Genomic DNA, 17,787 nt, shown 5'->3' with positions numbered 1-17,787 from the left:
CATCGATTTTCTAGGCGTGGGTCGAATTTTAGGCCTTGATGAAGAAGATGGCGTCTGTTTAAAATGCAACTCTGTAGGCCTGAATGCACCCTCAGAAGCCAGTGCCTGCACAGCGGCTCCGGACCCATTCAAGGTAGAGGCATCCACAAGTTCCATAGTTGAAGAAGCATCTCGCTGCATACCAGACTCCAAATGAGTCTCAATAGCAGCCTGCGAATCTGAAGTAGCGGGTATCAAGGGCTGCGAAAGTGCCCGAGTACAGGCGAACTGGCGACTAGCTTAATGGAAGCATCGTCAGCAGTTTTGGACCTATGCAGTCTGTCTCTGTCTTTATCCTTGTGTTTTTTTCGGAATATCGGTAGTTGGATGGCTTACTGAAGCCATTTCTGGATAGTTAAACAGAGTATCAAAATAATTTGCTGCGAAAATAAACAGACGACGAAAAGTTCAGGGGTTGAATAAGGCACAAAACCGACAGTGAGGGATGTCGTGGTCTGGGCCTAAGCAAAGAATGCAGTACTGATGAAAATCTTTATGAGGTATTTGCTTTCCACAGGTGAGAGAATTGTTAACTTTTACTGACACTGGTTAAGAGCAAGAAAAAGGATCTCCAACGGGGTACTTAGCTTTTTTCCGAAGACTTCGGTTCTGAAACTGAGTCAGCCAACCGGCACTTGCAAACTGCTTCGGGCACCGTGCAGCAAGAAAGACTGCTGTAATGGCATCGGCTGCATGTTTTATACCCCTGACGACCAGACGTCATGGAAGAAGAGACAGCATCTGACAAAGGAATCCAAGACTTTGATATTCAGGATGGCTGAGGGCTAACTGCAAGCACATAAGTCAAATGTAATGACTGCAACAGTGAAACACGAACAACATCTGGTAGTGCATAGAGCCTGCTCTAAAACATAGATATTTCCTGCAAGATTCCATTATGGGGATGTGCAGATCAGCTTCTTTTAAGTCTAGGGTGGCTTCCAGGAGTCCTTGGCTAGCATAGGAATCAGCTGTTGGAGCGTAAGCATTTTGAATCTTGGAACCACCAGGAAGGTGTTGAGAACAGACAGATCCGAGATAGGGAGCCAAGTTTTCTTTTCTGGGTACCAGAAACAGTCTGGAGTAAAAACCTTGTCCCCTTTGCTCTGCTCGGACAGGCTGAATAGCCTTGATACTGAGAAGAGAAAGTACTTGCTTTTTGGACCTCTGTCCACTGGTTTGGGGGGAGCTCTTCTGGCCATCTGCTTGGGGTTGGCAGTGAGTGGGAGTAGAATCTGTATCCCTGGGATACAATATTCAATCAAGACCCATCTGTCCTGGGTAATCTACACCCAGTTTTTTGCATGCAGGGCTAGTTTTCCTCCTAAGGGTCCAAGTACTTGGGCAAGGCTTGGAAGGGTGAAGGACAAGTCATTGTGAACTTCTTCCATAAGATGGTGGCTTACTACTCCCTGATTTTGAGGTGGGAGCACTCCATTGTTTAGACCATGCATACCCTGAGACTGTAGTCTTGGTGGTCTGCTGCCCCTGGGTTAGGGCTGAAGGTCTGGGAGGGACTGGGAAAGACCAGTTTTTAGAAGGCCAATGCCTACTGAATCTAGGTGGCTGTACCTGTAGGAAATCTTTAACAGTTTGCATAACCTTTTCCTCCATCTTTTTGAGGACGACTTCTGCTTTATTGCCAAACAGACATTCTTGGTTTAATGGAGCATCTAGTAATTTTGCTTTGACATGGTCTGGCAAGTCTTGTTCCTTACGCCGAGCATGCCTTCTAAGAACAGATCCAGTGACAGCAACCCTGCAAGATGTTTCTAAGGCATCAAAACCACATTGCAAAGTATGTTTTTCAACCTGGTTAGCAGAATGCATCAACTCTTGTAAATCTTTATGTTCTGCACAATCAGGTCTCAACATCATTTTTTTCTTTAATTAGTTCTAAAATATGTTGCTGATACTTTAACATGTGAAACTGGCAATTTAAAGCTCTGATGGCAAGAGTAGCAGAGGTGTATACCTTCTTACCCAATCTGTCCAAAGCCCTAGAATCCCTGTCCAAAGGGTAGGGTTTCCCTGGGAAATGGTCTCTGGATCCGCAGCAGGATTCTTAAATGGGAATTTCAGAGAGGCCAGCACTCCGTAGTACCTGTCAGGTTTCCTGGGAGCTGGTGGCAAAGTATCAGGGGTAAGACTGGATTCTATGAAGACATCTACAATTTCCAGAACAGGAGGTATAGCTAGAGGCCGGTGCCGAGGCAAGTTTAAAAATTCCCAGAGTCTCTTTTTGGACTGTGGGTAGTCCTGGCACTCCCAGCGGAAACGCTATGAGGGTATGCAGGGTTTCACCAAATGAAAAATGCTCTGGTGGGGAAGCAGAGGGAATGGAATCCTCAAAGGCAGATAAAGGTGTATCCTGGTAATCAGAAGGGTCAGAATCATCGGACTAATGATTTGAAGAATCAGAAAGAAAATCAGTTCTTGGTCTTTTAGAGGGGGAAGGCTGGCTTCCCCTAATTAAGGTAATAAGGTCTTCAACCATTCTAAGCATTTGTTTCTGTGGCATTGGGCCCTGAGAATGCGCTTTGGTCGGTTTCCTAGGCGCAGTGTGAACTCTAGGCCTGAGAAATTCGGTATTTTTGGTTTGAAATGAAGTAGTTGGTTTAATATGAACATCAGAAGATCTGAATAGACCCTCAGAAGCTGGTGCCTGCACAGTGGCTCCAGACCGATCCAAGGTAGAGAAATCTGCAGGTTCCACAGTCAAAGAAGCATCTCGCAACATACCGGACTCCAAATGGGTCTCAGCAGAGGCCTGCGAATCAGTAGTAGTGGGTATCAGAGGCTGCGAAAGCACCTCACTGAGTACCGGTGGACAGGCAACTAGCTTAACGGAAGTGCCGTCTGCTGTTTTGGACTGATGCGGTCTGTCTATCCTTACGTTTTTTCGGACGATCGGTAGTCGGATGGCTTATCGAAGGCATTTCAGAATACGGAGAACAAGAGCAAACAAAATATTGCCTAACGATGAATAGTTCGGGTATGGAATAGGGCACAAAACCGACAGCGAAGAACGCTGTAGTCTGGGCCTAAACAGGTGATGCAGTAAGAATGAAAATATCTGTGAGGTATTTGTTTTTCACAGGCAAGACAATTATTAATTTTTTCTGACATTGGTTAGAGCAAGAAAAAAGGATCCCCAACGGGGTACTTATCTTTTAGAAGACTTCAGATCTGAAACTCGAAAAATGAAAATTTCAAGAGGCGGCCGACCGGCACTTGTGAACTGCTTCTGCTTCCGGCTCCGCTCAGCAAGAAAAGCTGATGTAATGGCATCGGCTGCATGTTTTATACCCCTGACTGACATCATGGAAGAAGTGACAGCATCTGATGCAGAAATCCCAACACTCTGGTATTCGAGCTGATTGAGGGCTACCTGCAGGCAGATAACCCAAATGTGATGACTGCAACAGTGAAACATGAAGAAAGTACAGTTTTGTACCTACCATAAATGTAGATGTCCGATAGGAATGCATCTGCAGTCCTTACAAATGGGTTGTCCTGTCGTCAGGCAGCCCTTCGGTCGGCCGGATTCCAAAGTCTGGGTCTGGCCCCGGCTGGTGTCGCACTTCACCCGACGTCATAGCTGCAGTTATTCGGGTATAAAGGCATCAGCCAACGCCATTTTCCTCAGTGTTTCTTGCCCCAGATGCCAGGTGCCTTCTTGGAATGCTAAATTTGGATAAATGCCAATGATTCCAAATAGTAGAGAGCAAACACAAAAAATAAGCATGTATGTACATATATACAAACAAATACACCATAATAGATCCCCCCCAAGCTAGCTGAAGGCTGGCAAATACCCTAGGAGTACCTCAGAGGGGAAGGTGGGTGGGTAATCCTGACTGCAGATGCATTCCTATCGGACATCTACATTTATGGCAGGTACAAAACTGTACTATGTCCTTCAAGGATGCATCTGCAGTCCTTACAAATGGGTAGAATACCATAGCTAAACAAGGGGAGGAGGAAAGAGTAGTGATTATGGTGTAGCTAGGATCCCTTGCAAAACAGCAGTGGTAAAACCTGCTCGGGATCTAGAGTATAAAGGTAAATTGTAATGCTTGGCAAATGTATGCACGGAGGTCCAAGTAGCAGCCTCTATAATGTCCTTGGTAGCCACTCCTCGTAAGAAAGCTGTGGTAGTGGCTGTAGCCCTTGTGGAGTGAGGTCTGATGTTCTCTGGAGTTTTCTTTCCATGGTAGGAGTAACAAAATCTAATGCAATTTCCTATCCATTTGGAGATTGTCTGTTTTGAAATTGGTTTTCCTTCCTTTCCTGTGGCATATGCTACCAGAAGCTGGTCAGTTTTTCTATTGGACTTAGTCCTGTCCAGGTAGTAGCGTAACTGCCTGTGTACATCCAAGGTATGCACAAGTCTTTCTCCCTGTTCTGTGGGTTTGGGAAGAATGTAGGTAGGTGGATAGCCTGATTTAATGACACTCTGGATACCACCTTAGGCATAAATGTAGGATTTGTTCTCATGGACACACTATCTTGATGGAAGATCAGGAAGGGTTGTACTGCCATTAATGCCTGTAGTTCAGAGACCCTTCTTGCTGAAGTTATTGCCAGCAGGAAAGCAGTCTTCCAGGATAAGTATTGTAATTCTGCTGTTGCTGCTGGTTCGAAAGGAGGAAGTGTCAATTTTTCTAGCACAAAGTTCAAGTCCCATGCTGGCAATGGTGGTTTCCTGGGAGGTTTTACATAATTCCTCTCAGAAACTGTCTGAGCAGGGGATGAGAGAAGACAGGAGGATCCAAGCTATATTGTGCTGAAATAGCTGATGCATGTATCTCGATGGAAGAATAGGACAGGCCTGTGTGGAAGAGCTCTGCCAAGTACTCCAGGATGTTGGCCATGTTTACCAGAGTCACATCTTCTCCCTTTGCAGTACTCCAAATGAGATATCTTTTCCATTTTGCTGCATAATTCTTTCTTGTTGAAGGTCTGCGCGCCTCCAGGATTATGTCTTTAACCCTTTGGGATAAGTTTCGGTTAATTGCTGTTATGTAATGTTCCAGGCAGTTAGCTGCAGAGTTTTCAGGTTTGGATGCAGGATGTTGTAGTTGTTCTGTGTTAACAGTAATGGGATCAGGGGTAGTGTCCATATTGGTTCCCGAGACATGCTCCTCAGCAATGGGTACCAATGTTGTCTTGGCCAGTCTGGAGCTATCAGAATGATCCTTGGACGGTCCTCTTTGATCTTCAGAAGCACCTTGTGCATCAAAGGAAGTGGTGGAAATGCGTATGCTGTCAGGTTTTTCCAACTGAAAGATAGGGAGTCCACCTTCCAAGCAAGTGGGTGGTACGTCCTTGTGCAGAATTTCTTTAGCTGGTGATTGAATGGGGATGCAAACAAGTCTATTTGTGGTAATCCCCATTCCCTTGTGGCTTTGAAGATGTCCGGATGAAGCATCCATTCGTGGGCATCTGTGGTTGTTCTGCTTAATATGTCTGCTAGAATGTTTTCTTTTCCCGGTACAAAAATTGCTTGTAACTGAATGTTGTAGCTCAGGGCCACATCCCATAGGTCCAGTGCCAGCCGGCATAGAGGATATGAATGGGTGCCCCCCTGTTTGCTGATGTACCACATAACTGTGGTGTTGTCTGTCCTTATCAACTGACCTTCTTGGAGAAATGGTCTGAATGACTGGATTGCCAATTTTACTGCCAGCATTTCCTTTAGATTTATGTGTAGGCGCAGCTGGTCTTGAGTCCATAAGCCTTGTATGCACTTGCCCTGCATGTGTGCTCCCCAACCGAGGTCTGAGGCATCTGTCGTGATGGTTTGGCTTGGTTGGCTGTTGCAGAAGGGCAATCCTGTGTTTGATTGACAGGCCTGAGCCCACCATAGGAACTCTTGTTCCAGGCATGGAATTATTGGGATTTTGGTTTCTAGGCTGTGCTTGTGTTGGGACCACAAATTCCTTAGGTACCACTGTAGCTTTCTCATATGCAGTCTGGCATGAGGGACCAGAATTATGCAGGATGCCATGAAGCCTAGAGCTTGCAGTACTTTTCTTGCAGTTAGGTGGTTCTGCTTTGTTAATGCCAAGAAGTAGAGAGGAAGTTGCTCTTTCTTTTCTGCAGTTAGGAATGCCATTTGTTTTGATGTGCCCAGCTCTGCACCCAGAAAGGTTATTCTTTGGGATGGAATCAGCCTTGACTTTTTTATATTGACTGTATATCCCAAGGCTTGCAGCAGGTAAATGACTCTTTGTAAGTCTTCTGCTAGCTTGCTTTTGTTGTCCGCTTGTATCAGGCAGTCGTCCAGGTAGGGATAAATTTGGATTCCCTGAAGTCTGCAATGAGCAATTACTGATGCCAGGCATTTCGTGAACACTCTGGGCGCAGTAGATAAGCCAAAGGGCAATGCTGAAAATTGATAATGCTCTGATCCTGCAAGAAATCTGAGGTATCTTCTGCAAATTGGTCTTATGGGGACGTGCAGGTATGCCTCCTTGAGATCTAGAGTTACCAGCCAAGACTCCTTGCCCAGCATGGGAAGAAGCTGCTGTAGGGTCAGCATTTTGAATTTTGGAACAATAAAAAATGTGTTTAAAGCGGACAGGTCTAGAATGGGTCTCCATTTGTTGTCTTTTCTTGGTATCAGGAAGAGTCTGGAGTAAAATCCCTTTCCTTGCTCCATAGATGGTACCCTTTCCACAGCTCTCATTCTTAATAGCCGAGATATTTGTTTTAGAGCTTCTGTCCTTTGAGTAGGTGGTAGGTTTGGCATTCCTCTCTTCCCTGGTAGAGTATGGAAATGGAACCTGTAACCTTGGGCTATAGTTTGCAAAATCCATTTTTCCCTTGTGATGCAATGCCAGTTTTTTGAGAATAAGGTTAGTTTTCCGCCTAAGGGTGCTTCTAGTTGTTCCCTGGTAGGCGGTGCCACTGCCAAGTCACTGTGATTGAGTTGTTGTAGTCGTGGTGGCTGCATCTGTGCCTCGCTGGTTGTTACCTTGCCATTGGCGTCCCCTGTAGGCACCCCTGGATTGGTTTCTGCCTCAACGCCTATTCCTGCCTCTCTGAGCCTTAGAGGAGTCCGGAAAGGACCAATTCTTGGATGGCCAGTTCCTGCTAAACCTTGGAGGTTGAACCTGTAAGAAATCTTTCACCGTTTGTACAGATTTTGCCTTCTCTTCCATCTTTTTTAGCACCTGCTGAGCAGGGGAACCAAATAAATTGACCTTGTCCATGGGTGCATCCAAAAGCTTTGATTTGACATGGTCTGGTAATGCATGTTCTTTCAACCATGCATGTCTCCTGATAACTGTGCCAGTCATGGCTGATCTAAAGGAAGCCTCCAGTGCATCATAGCCACATTTTAAAGAATGGTTACTAACCTGCTGTATGTTATGTACCATTTCCTGAACATATTTTTATCTAAAGATTCTTCAGAGGAAAGCTTTTAGTTAACTGGTCAAGCATAAACTCTTGATATTGAATCATATGAAATTGGCAGTTCAAAGCCCTAGCTGACAAGGTAGCAGAAGTGTAAACTTTTTTACCCCATCTCTCTAAGGACCTGGATTCCCTTTCAGAGGGGAGAGGGTTTTTAGTAGAAGTAGCAGCTACAGCTTTAGGGCCCTGGGCGATGGTCTCTGGATCTGCAAAAGGAGCCTTGTATAAATGGTGATGAGTGTCCGGGACCCTGCAGAACCTATCGGGCTTAGCAGGAGCCGGAGGTAAAGAATCAGGAGCAGTGCAAGCATCATTAAATGCATCATCTACAACAGAAAGAACTGGGGGTATAGCTAAAGGCCTATGTTGTGGCAAATGTAGAAAGGTTCTAAGCCTTTTTCTGGAGTCTGAGAAATCTTGGCCCTGCCACTGAAATTGTTCCCTCATAGCATGCAAGGTTTCCCCAAAGGAAAATTCCTCAGGTGGAGAGGCTGAAGGAATGGACTCTTCAGCATCAGAGTCTTCGTAAGGAGAATAAGAAGCCTCAGGAAGGTCTGTATGTTCTGATTCATCAGAGGAACCATCAGTGGATACTGGTTCAGGGGGCTCTGCTCTAGGCCTCTTTTCTGGAGGAGGGAGAGAGGACCTGTCTGGATGAGGCTGGGATCCACGAATTAAAGAAATTAAATCCTGAGCCAAAGATAGCATATGAGAGCTAGTGCTGGGCCTGTGTGAGGGGGGGGGGGGGTTTGGCAGGCACAGATTTTGAAGCTTTGGCTGCTTTAGCCCTGGCAAAGGCCTTAATAGACATGGCTGCAGGAGGCCTAGCAGCTCCACGTGCAGGGGTTGAAACATCCAGGGGAATTGTGTCTGATAATTCCTGAGAAACCGCAACAGAAGGCTGGATTTCACAAGCAGATTCTGCCACGTTAGAGGAGGCCTCGGTAGAAGGCATGGTTTCGGCTGGAGAAAGAACCGCTTGCTCGGTTTTGGCCGAAACCGAGACACTCGCGGTTTGCTTAATCGCGGTTTCGGCCGAGACCGCGGACCGCGAGTTTCGGTCCTTTTCTTTTCGTTTTTTGGAAATTTGCGTAGTCTGAGGATCCGACGGCATAATGTAGGCAAAATCAGAGCCAAAAATTTGTTCAGCAAACTCCGACCGACGTCTAAGCGTCCGTCGGTTAAAAGAAGCGCAGGCTAGATAAGCTGCTACGTCGTGGTCTGGGCCTAAGCAATGTATACAGTAGGAGTGGAAATCCTTATGAGGTATTTGTTTCCCACAAGATAAACAGTTATTCACTTTCTCTGACATCGGCTGAGGCAAGAAAGAGTCCCCAACGGGGTACTTAGCTTTTTAGAAGTCTTCGAAGTAGTATTCGGTAGTAGTAATCTCTGGATCTGACCGACCGGCACTTGCGAACAGCTTCTGCTTCGGGCGCCACGCGGCAAGAAAGACTGGGGAAAATGGCGTCGGCTGATGCCTTTATACCCGAATAACTGCAGCTATGACGTCGGGTGAAGTGCGACACCAGCCGAGGCCAGACCCAGACTTTGGAATCCGGCCGACCGAAGGACTGCCTGACGACAGGACAACCCATTTGTAAGGACTGCAGATGCATCCTTGAAGGACATCATCCCATCATGAGAGCTCCTGTTTTATGCACATCAGACAGACTCTGGTCTCAAATCTTGTTCTTCTCATATGTTCAAGAACCAAGAGAGTGTCTTCACATGCTGCCTTATGAAAGGAACCACAACTACAGTAGACAAAAGATCTTAAGGTAGACTCTTGTAGAAATTGTTGGCTTTTGGGCCATATTCTGGGGGGAGAAGCAGTTAGCAAATCCATCTTGCTCTACAGGAGGAATTCACCTGATTGCTAGACTGTGAAAAAAGCCACCAAAAGCACCACTATAATTGGAGGACATCAGACTGGGGGTTGACAAACTGAAAACATGAGAGGAAGAGTGATTTACCTGAAGCATTGTACAGAGTAAAAAGCTTACCCCCTCTACCTAGAGATGCCCAGATAAAGTACAGTTTTGTACCTACCATAAATGTAGATGTCAGAGTGTTCACCCTGCTGCAGTCATCACACTTGGGTTATCCTGCCATCAGGCGGTCCCGCAGTTGGCCCGAATTCCAAAGTCTTGGTCTGGTGCCGGTTGCTGTCACTTCTTCCCTGACTTCAGTGCGCCAGGGGTATACAAGACGCATCCAACGACATTTTCTTCAGTTTTTCTTGCCCCAGATGTCAGGTGCCCCCAAACGTTAGGCAAATTATCCTGGACTGCAGCAGGGTGAACACTCCAACATCTACATTTATGGTAGGTACAAAAAGTACAGTTTTATACCTACCATAAATGTAGATGTTCGAGTGCTAATACAGCTGCAGTCATAACAGATGGGGTTCTCCTGCCGTCAGGCGGGTCCTCGGTCGGCCGAATTCCAAAGTCTAGGTCCGGCGTCGGTTGTCGTCGCTTCTTCCCTGACGTCAGTGTGACAGGGGTATAAAGGAACCAGCCGACGCCATTTTCTTCAGTCTTTCTTGCCGTGCGGTGCCCGAAGCAGAAGCAGTTCACAAGTGCCGGTCGGCCAGCTCCTGAGATTACGAAAATTTGGAAACCAAAGTCTTCTTAAAAGCCAAGTACCCCGTTGGGGAAACTTTTCTTGCCTCAGACCGATGTCAGACAAAGTTAACAATTGTATTTCGCTTTTGTGCTACATTCAAACAACGCACTATTAAGCGTCGGGCGGAGTTCGTCCAGCATTATTTTGGGAAAGCATTTAGCTATAATGTCGTCGGATACTCCGACTCCGGTTTTGTCTAAAAAACGCAAAGATAAGGACCGACACATGAGGTCCGCAGCCTCTACTGACACCATGCCAAAGCTGACTACACGTGGTCCAGTTCTCAGCGAGGAGCCTACGCAGCCCCTGACTACCGACGACACTTCTTTGACGGTGTCTCCTGTGTCCAAGGTCGCAGGTTCCTCGGCCCACACCCCAACTACAGATACCGAAGCCACTCTTGGCGTTGAAACTCAGAATGCGGACAGGTCCACCTCCACTCAAGGTGTCTTCAGACCTTACTCTTCTTTCTCCATCAAGGCTTTCACTAAGTCTAAAGCAACCATGCACTCTAAGAGACCAGTTACACAGGGCCCATCTCCAGGCCCCATGCCTAAGAAACAGATGCTTAAAATGGCTGAGGATTTAATTACTCTTATCAAAGGTTCTCAGCCCCCACCGGACAAAAGGCCCAGAGTGGAGGAAGATTCCCCCTCCTCTGATCAGGGCTCCATTATTTCAGAGCACTCTGATAAGGAACATTCTTACTCCCCTTTTGAAGACTCTGATGTGGAGGAGTCCATCCCTTCTGTATCCCCCCTGAGGATTACTCATTTGGGGAAACTTTGCATACCTTAAGGGAACACTTCCACTGGGAAGGCCAAGATTATTCAGATTCCAAGAAAAGGCTTAGGGAATTTCTCTTGCTACCACAGCACAGGCCTCTGGCTATACCTCCTGTCTTGGACATCCTAGATGATGTTTACTCAGAGGCCTGCCTTAACCCGGACTCTCTACCTCCAGCTCCAGTTAAGCCTGACAGGTACTACAGGGTTCCTGACTCTCACCAATTTCTATACAAAAGCCATGCTGCTGACCCAGAAACCATCTCACAGGGCCCCAAGGGAGTTAAGGCCTCCATTGCTAAAAATCCATTACCTTCCGAGAGAGATTCCAGATCCTTAGAAAGGTGTGAATGTCCAAAGAGTGCAGGAGTCTTTCTCCTGTATTCTGGGGATTTGGGAAGAAGGTGGGCAAGTGAATGGTTTGGTTTAGGACCACACTGGATACCACCTTTGGCATAAAGGAAGGATTAGTTTGTAGAGAAACTCTGTCTTGATGAAAAATGAGGAATGGTTCCACTGCTATTAATGCCTGTAGCTCTGAGACTCTTCTAGCTGAGGTTATTGCTAGTAGTGGGGCAGTTTTCCATGAAATAAATTTTAAATCAGTTGAAAAAGCTGGTTCAAAGGGCAGCAGTGTAAGCTTTTCCAGGACAAAGTTGAGATCCCAAGTAGGTGTTGGAGCTCTCCTTGGCGGTCTCAAGTTCTTAGCCCCTCTGAGGTACTGTCTTAGGAGTGGATGTGAAAATAAAGGAGGATCTGTGCTGTAATGAGCTGAAATTGCTGAGGCGTGGATCTTAATAGATGAAAAGGAAAGTCCTTTGTGTAACATCTCAGTTAAATATTGTAGAATCTGAGGAATGTTCGGCTTCAGGGGATTTAGGCCTTTAGCCTGGTCCCAGGCGCAAAATCTTTTCCATTTGTCTGAATAGCTTTTCCTGGTGCTGGGCCTCCTGGCCTCCAGAATGACATTCATAACAGCTTTGGATAAAGTTGTTGGCTGGTTGTTTAGGTAATTTGCCATGCAGCCAGGTTTAAAGTCTTGAGCTGGCTGTGCAGAATCAGATTGTCTCGCTGGATGAGCAGGTGAGGAATTTGTGGCAAAATCCATGGTGGGCCCTGGGCCATGTTCCTTAAAATTAGATACCAATGTTGGCGTGGCCAGTCTGGTGCAACGAGAATCATTTGTGGCCTCTCTAATCTGACTTTCAGCAGTACCTTTGCTAGAAGAGGCAGTGGAGGGAAGGCATACACTGTTAATGTTTTCCAACTGAATGAGAGGGCATCCACTTTCCAAGCTAGTGGATGGAAGGTCCTTGTGCAAAATATTTGAAGTTGGTGGTTGTGGGGGCTTGCAAACAGATCTATGTCTGGGCGTCCCCATTTTTGAGCTGTCATTGCAAATAATTGTGGATCTAGTTTCCATTCGTGTGGATCCATGATGTTTCTGCTTAGGTCGTCTGCCAATGTGTTTTTCTTTCCGGGCAGGAATTGTGCTTGTAATTGAACCTGGTAAGACAACACAGTGTTCCACAAGGTCATTGCTTGCCTGCATAGAGGGTAGGAATGTGTGCCCCCTTGCTTGTTTATGTACCACATAACTGTGGTGTTGTCTGTCCTTATTAGTAGTTGTCCTGGGTGTAAGAAGGTCCTTGAAAGCTGTTAGGGCATTCTGCACTGCTAGCATTTCTTTTTGATTGATATGCAGGTGTCTCTGATCTGTAGTCCATTTGTCCTGAATGCACTGTCCTGCCATGTGTGCTCCCCAGGCATAGTCCAATGCATCCGTTGTCATAGTTTGCCTGGCTGTGGGTAAGGTGAAAGGCTGGCCCTTGTTGAGGTGACATGCCTGTGCCCACCATAGAAACTCCTGTTGAAGGCAGGGAATGAGTGGAATCATTGTTTCCAAGCTGTGGCTGTGCAGAGTCCATACACTTTTCAGGTACCATTGTAATTTCCTCATATGCAGTTTTGCAAATGGTATAAGTAGTATGCAAGATGCCATGAATCCTAAGGCCTGCAGAATTTTTCTTGCAGGGAGTTGGGTCTTTGTTGCCATTATTTTGAAATACTGAAACAGCTGTCGTTGTTTGTCTGGCGTGAGATAAGCCATCTGGGCTGTTGTATTCAAGCTGGCACCCAGGAATACTATGTTTTATGAGGGCACTAGTTTTGATTTCTTTTCGTTTACTGTGTACCCTAGGCAACTTAGGTGTTTGACAAATGCCAGATGCTGTAAAAGAATGCCCTTGCTTTCTGCTTAAATAAGACCGGCGTCTAGGTATGGGTATATTTGAATTCCTCTGTCTGCAGTATGTAATTACTGGTGCCAGGCATTTTGTGAAGACTCTGGGCGCAGTAGACAAGCCAAAGGGCAGTGCAGAGAATTGATAATGCGTTGAACCTGCAATGAAGCAGAGGTATAGTCTGCAATTTTGTCTGATTGGACCTCAAGGAGGCATACCTGCATGTCCCTAAGTGACTAGCCAAGCATTCTTGCCCAGCATGGGAAGAAGCTGCTTTAGTGTTAGCATCTTGAATTTTGGCACTTGAAGATAGGTGTTCAGAATTGAAAGATCCAGAATGGGTCTCCATGCTTTGTCCTTTCTTGGAACTAGGAAGGGTCTTGAGTAAAATCCTTGTCCTTAGCTCCTGTGAAGGTACCTGTTGAATGGCTCTCATGTTCATGAGAGCTGCTATTTGTTTTTGTGCCTCTGCCCATTGATTTGGTGGCAGGTTTGGCATTCCTTTGATCCTTGGTAAGGTATGAAAGTGGAATCTGTATCCTTGAGAGACCATGTTTAGAACCCATTTGTCTTTTTTGATGATGTGCCAGCTGTCTGCAAAAAATGCTAGTTTTCCTCCCAAGGGTGTTGCCAGGAGAGATTTGCTTGGTAGTTTGAGGATAGAGTCATTGTGTCTGTCTTCTGCTAGCTTGGGGCCTGTCCTCCTCCTTTCTGGGTAGCAGAACCCCATTGGCAAGGTTTGTAAGGGCCCTGTGACTGACCTCTGCCCCTTGGGCATTTGTATTTGCCCCTCTGTGATCTGTCTGAAGCTGGAAAGGACCAATTTTTTTGATGGCCAATTTCTGCTGAAGTGAAGGGGTTTGTACCTGCAAGAAATCCTTGTCCGTTTGCATAGATTTAGCATTATCCTCCATTTTCTTTAAAACCTCTTCTGCTTTGACACCAAATAATACATCTTGTTGTAAAGGTGCATCTAATAATTTTGCTTTAACATGGTCAGGGAGGGTTTGCTCTTTTAACCAAGCATGTCTACGTATGACAGACCCAGTAACAAAGAATCAAATCCGCATTGTAAAGTATGCTTGCCCACCTGTTCAGCTGCGTGCAACAGATCCTGCATTTCCTTGAACTCAGACTGTTGTGAATGTGTGCTCATTTTTTTTGTTTTAACTGAGACATTAGGAATTGCTGTTATTTCAACATGTGAAACTGACAATTTAATGCTCTCATAGCCAGAGCTGCAGAGGTGTATATTTTCTTTCCCCATCTATGTAGGGCTCTGGAATCTCTTTCAGAGGGCACAGGATTTTTAGCCATAGAAGCTTTTGCTCCCTTAGGACCCTGGGAAATGGTTTCTGGGTCAGCTATAGGGCTTTTATAAAGGGATTTGTGAGAGTCAGGTACTCTGTAGTATCTGTCTGGTTTGGCTGGAGCAGGAGGTAGAGAGTCCGGATTTAAGCTAGACTCCAAGTAGACATCATCCACTATATCTACAACAGAAGGGATAGCAAGAGGGCCGTGCTGGGATAATAAAAGGAACTCTCAGAGCCTTTTCTTAGAATCTGAGTAGTCCTGGCCTTCCCAGTGAAAATGTTCCCTCATGGTATGTAATGTTTCCCCAAAGGAGTAGTCTTCAGGGGGAGATGCTGAGGGAATAGAGTCTTCAGCATCAGAATCCTCATAAGGTGGAAAAGTGTAATCCTGTTTCTCAGAAGAGTCTGAGGAGAAAGAAACCTGGTCAGAGGATGCATAATCCTCCTCTTGTCTTGGTCTTTTATAAGAAGGGGGATGGGAACCCTTGATGAGGGTAATTAAATCTTCAGCCATTTTAAGCATCTGTTTCTTAGGCATGGGGCCTTGACCTGTAGACTGATGAACAGTTTCCTTAGGCTTTAAAGGAGTTGTAAGTGTAGCATAAGATTTAATGGTGAGTGTAGTCGGTCTGAAGACACCTTCTGCAAATGAAGGTGTTTCCTCTGCACCGGTGTCTAATTCTGCTCCGGTGTCGGTAGACAGCTGTCTCTGCCTAGTAGACTCGGCTTGGGAGTCGGCAGCTGTCTGGGGTTCCAGCTCTGTGGTCGTCAGGGGCTGCGTAGGCACCTCACTGAAAACTGAAGAACCGGCGACAGGCCCAGCTGAGGCCTCAGGGTCTGGCTTATTCCTAGGCTGCCTGTCCTTATCCTTGCGTTTTTTATGAATTGCGGTCGTTGGCTGCTCCGATGGCATGATATAATTAAATTTCCTACCAAAGTAATGCCGTGTGAAGTCAAAATGGCGTTTGATAGTGCGTTTATTAAACCTAGCGCAAAACCGACAACCTGTGACGTTGTGGACTGGGCCTAGGCAAGGAATACAATAGGAATGGGAGTCCTTATGAGGTATTTGCTTCCCACAAGAAATGCAATTGTTAACTTTTTCTGACATCGGACTGAGGCAAGAAAATGTTCCCCAATGGGGTACTTAGCTTTATTGAAGACTTCGGACTGAAATTCAAATTGAAAATCTCAGGTGTCGGCCGACTGGCACTTGCGAACTGCTTCTGCTTCGGGCACCGCGAGGCAAGAAAGATTGAAGAAAATGGCGTTGGATGCCTCTTATATACCCCTGGCGCACTGACATCAGGGAAGAAGCGTCAGCAACCGACACCGGACCAAGACTTTGGAATTCTGGCCGACTGTGGGACCGCCTGACAGCAGGATAACCCAAGTGTGATGACTGCAACAGGGTAACACGATGAACATCGGGAGAAGTAGAATGACCTTGGTTTTGCAGTCAGATATAACTGTAGTCAGGCACTCTTAAAATATCCTATGAGAAGAAGCTATACTAAAGCTCATTAGAACTCCACCCACCCCAGTTTCAAAGCTGAGAAAGTTTCTGGAGTCCCAGAAGATGGGACATCTTTAAAGTCCATCACAATTAGGGAGATACAAGAGGAAGAAATGTTTGCAGCTATTTTGTACGCTGCAGATTTTAGAAATGCGCTTAGGTTTTGACAGGTGCAGTACATCTCTTCAGAAGGGCTGCACTTTCCTGGCACAAGGCAGTCTTGAAAAGTACCCCTTTTTTCCTTCCTCTTCCTGGCGCGCACTCTCTCTTGTAAATGCATTTTGCTTAAGTTCTTTAACTGCCATCAAATTCTGCCAAGAGCTACACACCATCAATATAAAAATAAATTAAAGCAAAGGTTCCAGCTCTGGAGAGCAGGCCAAACTAGGAGATTAATGGACAAACCGATGAAATGCAATATGAACTACAGGGAAGAAAAGAACCGAAAAAATTACTAGCTGATGCCACTCTCAGGAGTACAACATGCTAGGAAAGGTGGTGCTAGCCCAGTTAGAGGAATAGTATACTGGCAAAGTCTGGCCAGACATCAGGCCTTGTGTGCAGCAGACGTCCTAGTGGTTATGACTAATGCAACTTGTCTGACTCTCCAGATCATACAGTACTGACAACTGAAACTAAACTAAAATGTGGATAGTGACTACAACCTATCAACTGGCAATGGCGAGAGTCAATGAACACCCTTTCATATGTTCCAAGGTCAGCAGTAAATACATACAAGCAATATTTGAAAAAGTAACAACTTGCTGTAATTTTGTAATGGTCATCATGAGACAGTAAAACTTACAGCAGCACAGAAGTAACCACAGCTTGGACAACACTGATGTTTCACTATTTTACATCGGTGATCTTCACACAGTACCATGAGCTGTACGTTGTTGGATGGTCGCATCATTTCTTGTTTACTTACACTACTTGTACAACGACTTAACTGGAAACAAAAAAAAGGGAAAGTATCATCAATCTGATGTGTTCATTTTTTTTCAGATCAAAATTCATTCAGTATTTTCTGTTTCAACATTAAGTGTACTAAAATAAAATTTTGAAAGACACTATTAAAGTAGATCAAGTAGAAAGCATGTTACAGAATTTTCTCTCAGTGTACCATTAGTGACTTTATTAGTGGAGATAAAGTCCATGACCATTCATCTCTGATGGACACCCCGTTCTTGTGCTTTGCTAACAAAGCAAACAAGATGCTTTCTTCTGTCCCTTTTGTCATTTTACACAGCAAGTTACGTTTAAGAATAGAACAAAAAGTCTCCCTGAAGCTGTAATTGCAATTAAAATGCTTTTCAAAAAAGAAATGGTGGAATTTCTAAGTGCTTAACATAGGCATTAACTACAGCAAAACAATTAAACAGAACCAACAAATCAGGAGAGGGAAGGTTGCACAGCAGTTCAAATTTATTATAGTGCATTCACAACCCCAAACAACTAACATAATTTACTGCCAATACCACACTGCCTATGTTTTTACAACTTAAGGGTAGGACTAAAAAATGAGCATTAAAATTAAATGAAACATTGCAAGCCTGTTATCGTATTCAGGTATCAAAGCCAACATCAACAAGTTAGCACTTCAGACACTGCTTAAAACTGCTGAGTATCGGACACTCTCATTCACAAATACAGCATTTGAAAAAGACGCATACTGTCCCTGAAAAAAAAAAAAAGAAAGGCAACTGTTGCCATGTACAACCATACTTTTAAAGCACAGTAATGAGTAGGTTGAGATTATCAATGTTAAGTGTCAGCAGTACTCTGACGTCAAACTTTATCTGTACCTCTTTTACCCAGGCTTATATCCCCATGGA

The 17,787-nt window shown here is 45.3% G+C and overlaps 1 protein-coding gene across 1 annotated transcript in view; it reads right to left on the bottom strand.

Moving 5' to 3' along the window:
* EHMT1 (euchromatic histone lysine methyltransferase 1) overlaps positions 1 to 17,787 on the bottom strand; it is a 1,716,251-nt gene that overhangs the window by 1,084,842 nt on the left and 613,622 nt on the right. The window contains exon 11 of the mRNA XM_044058169.1: positions 16,758 to 16,901. Coding sequence (XP_043914104.1) covers positions 16,758 to 16,901 — 144 coding nt within the window. The remainder of the gene's footprint in view (positions 1 to 16,757; positions 16,902 to 17,787) is intronic.

Source organism: Protopterus annectens, chromosome 16.part0 (genome assembly GCF_019279795.1).
Source record: "Protopterus annectens isolate FY-2018-M chromosome 16.part0, PAN1.0, whole genome shotgun sequence".
Lineage (NCBI taxonomy): Eukaryota > Metazoa > Chordata > Ceratodontiformes > Protopteridae > Protopterus > Protopterus annectens.
Note: the sequence above shows the minus strand (reverse complement) of the source record. Positions and strands in the feature narration are given on the sequence as shown.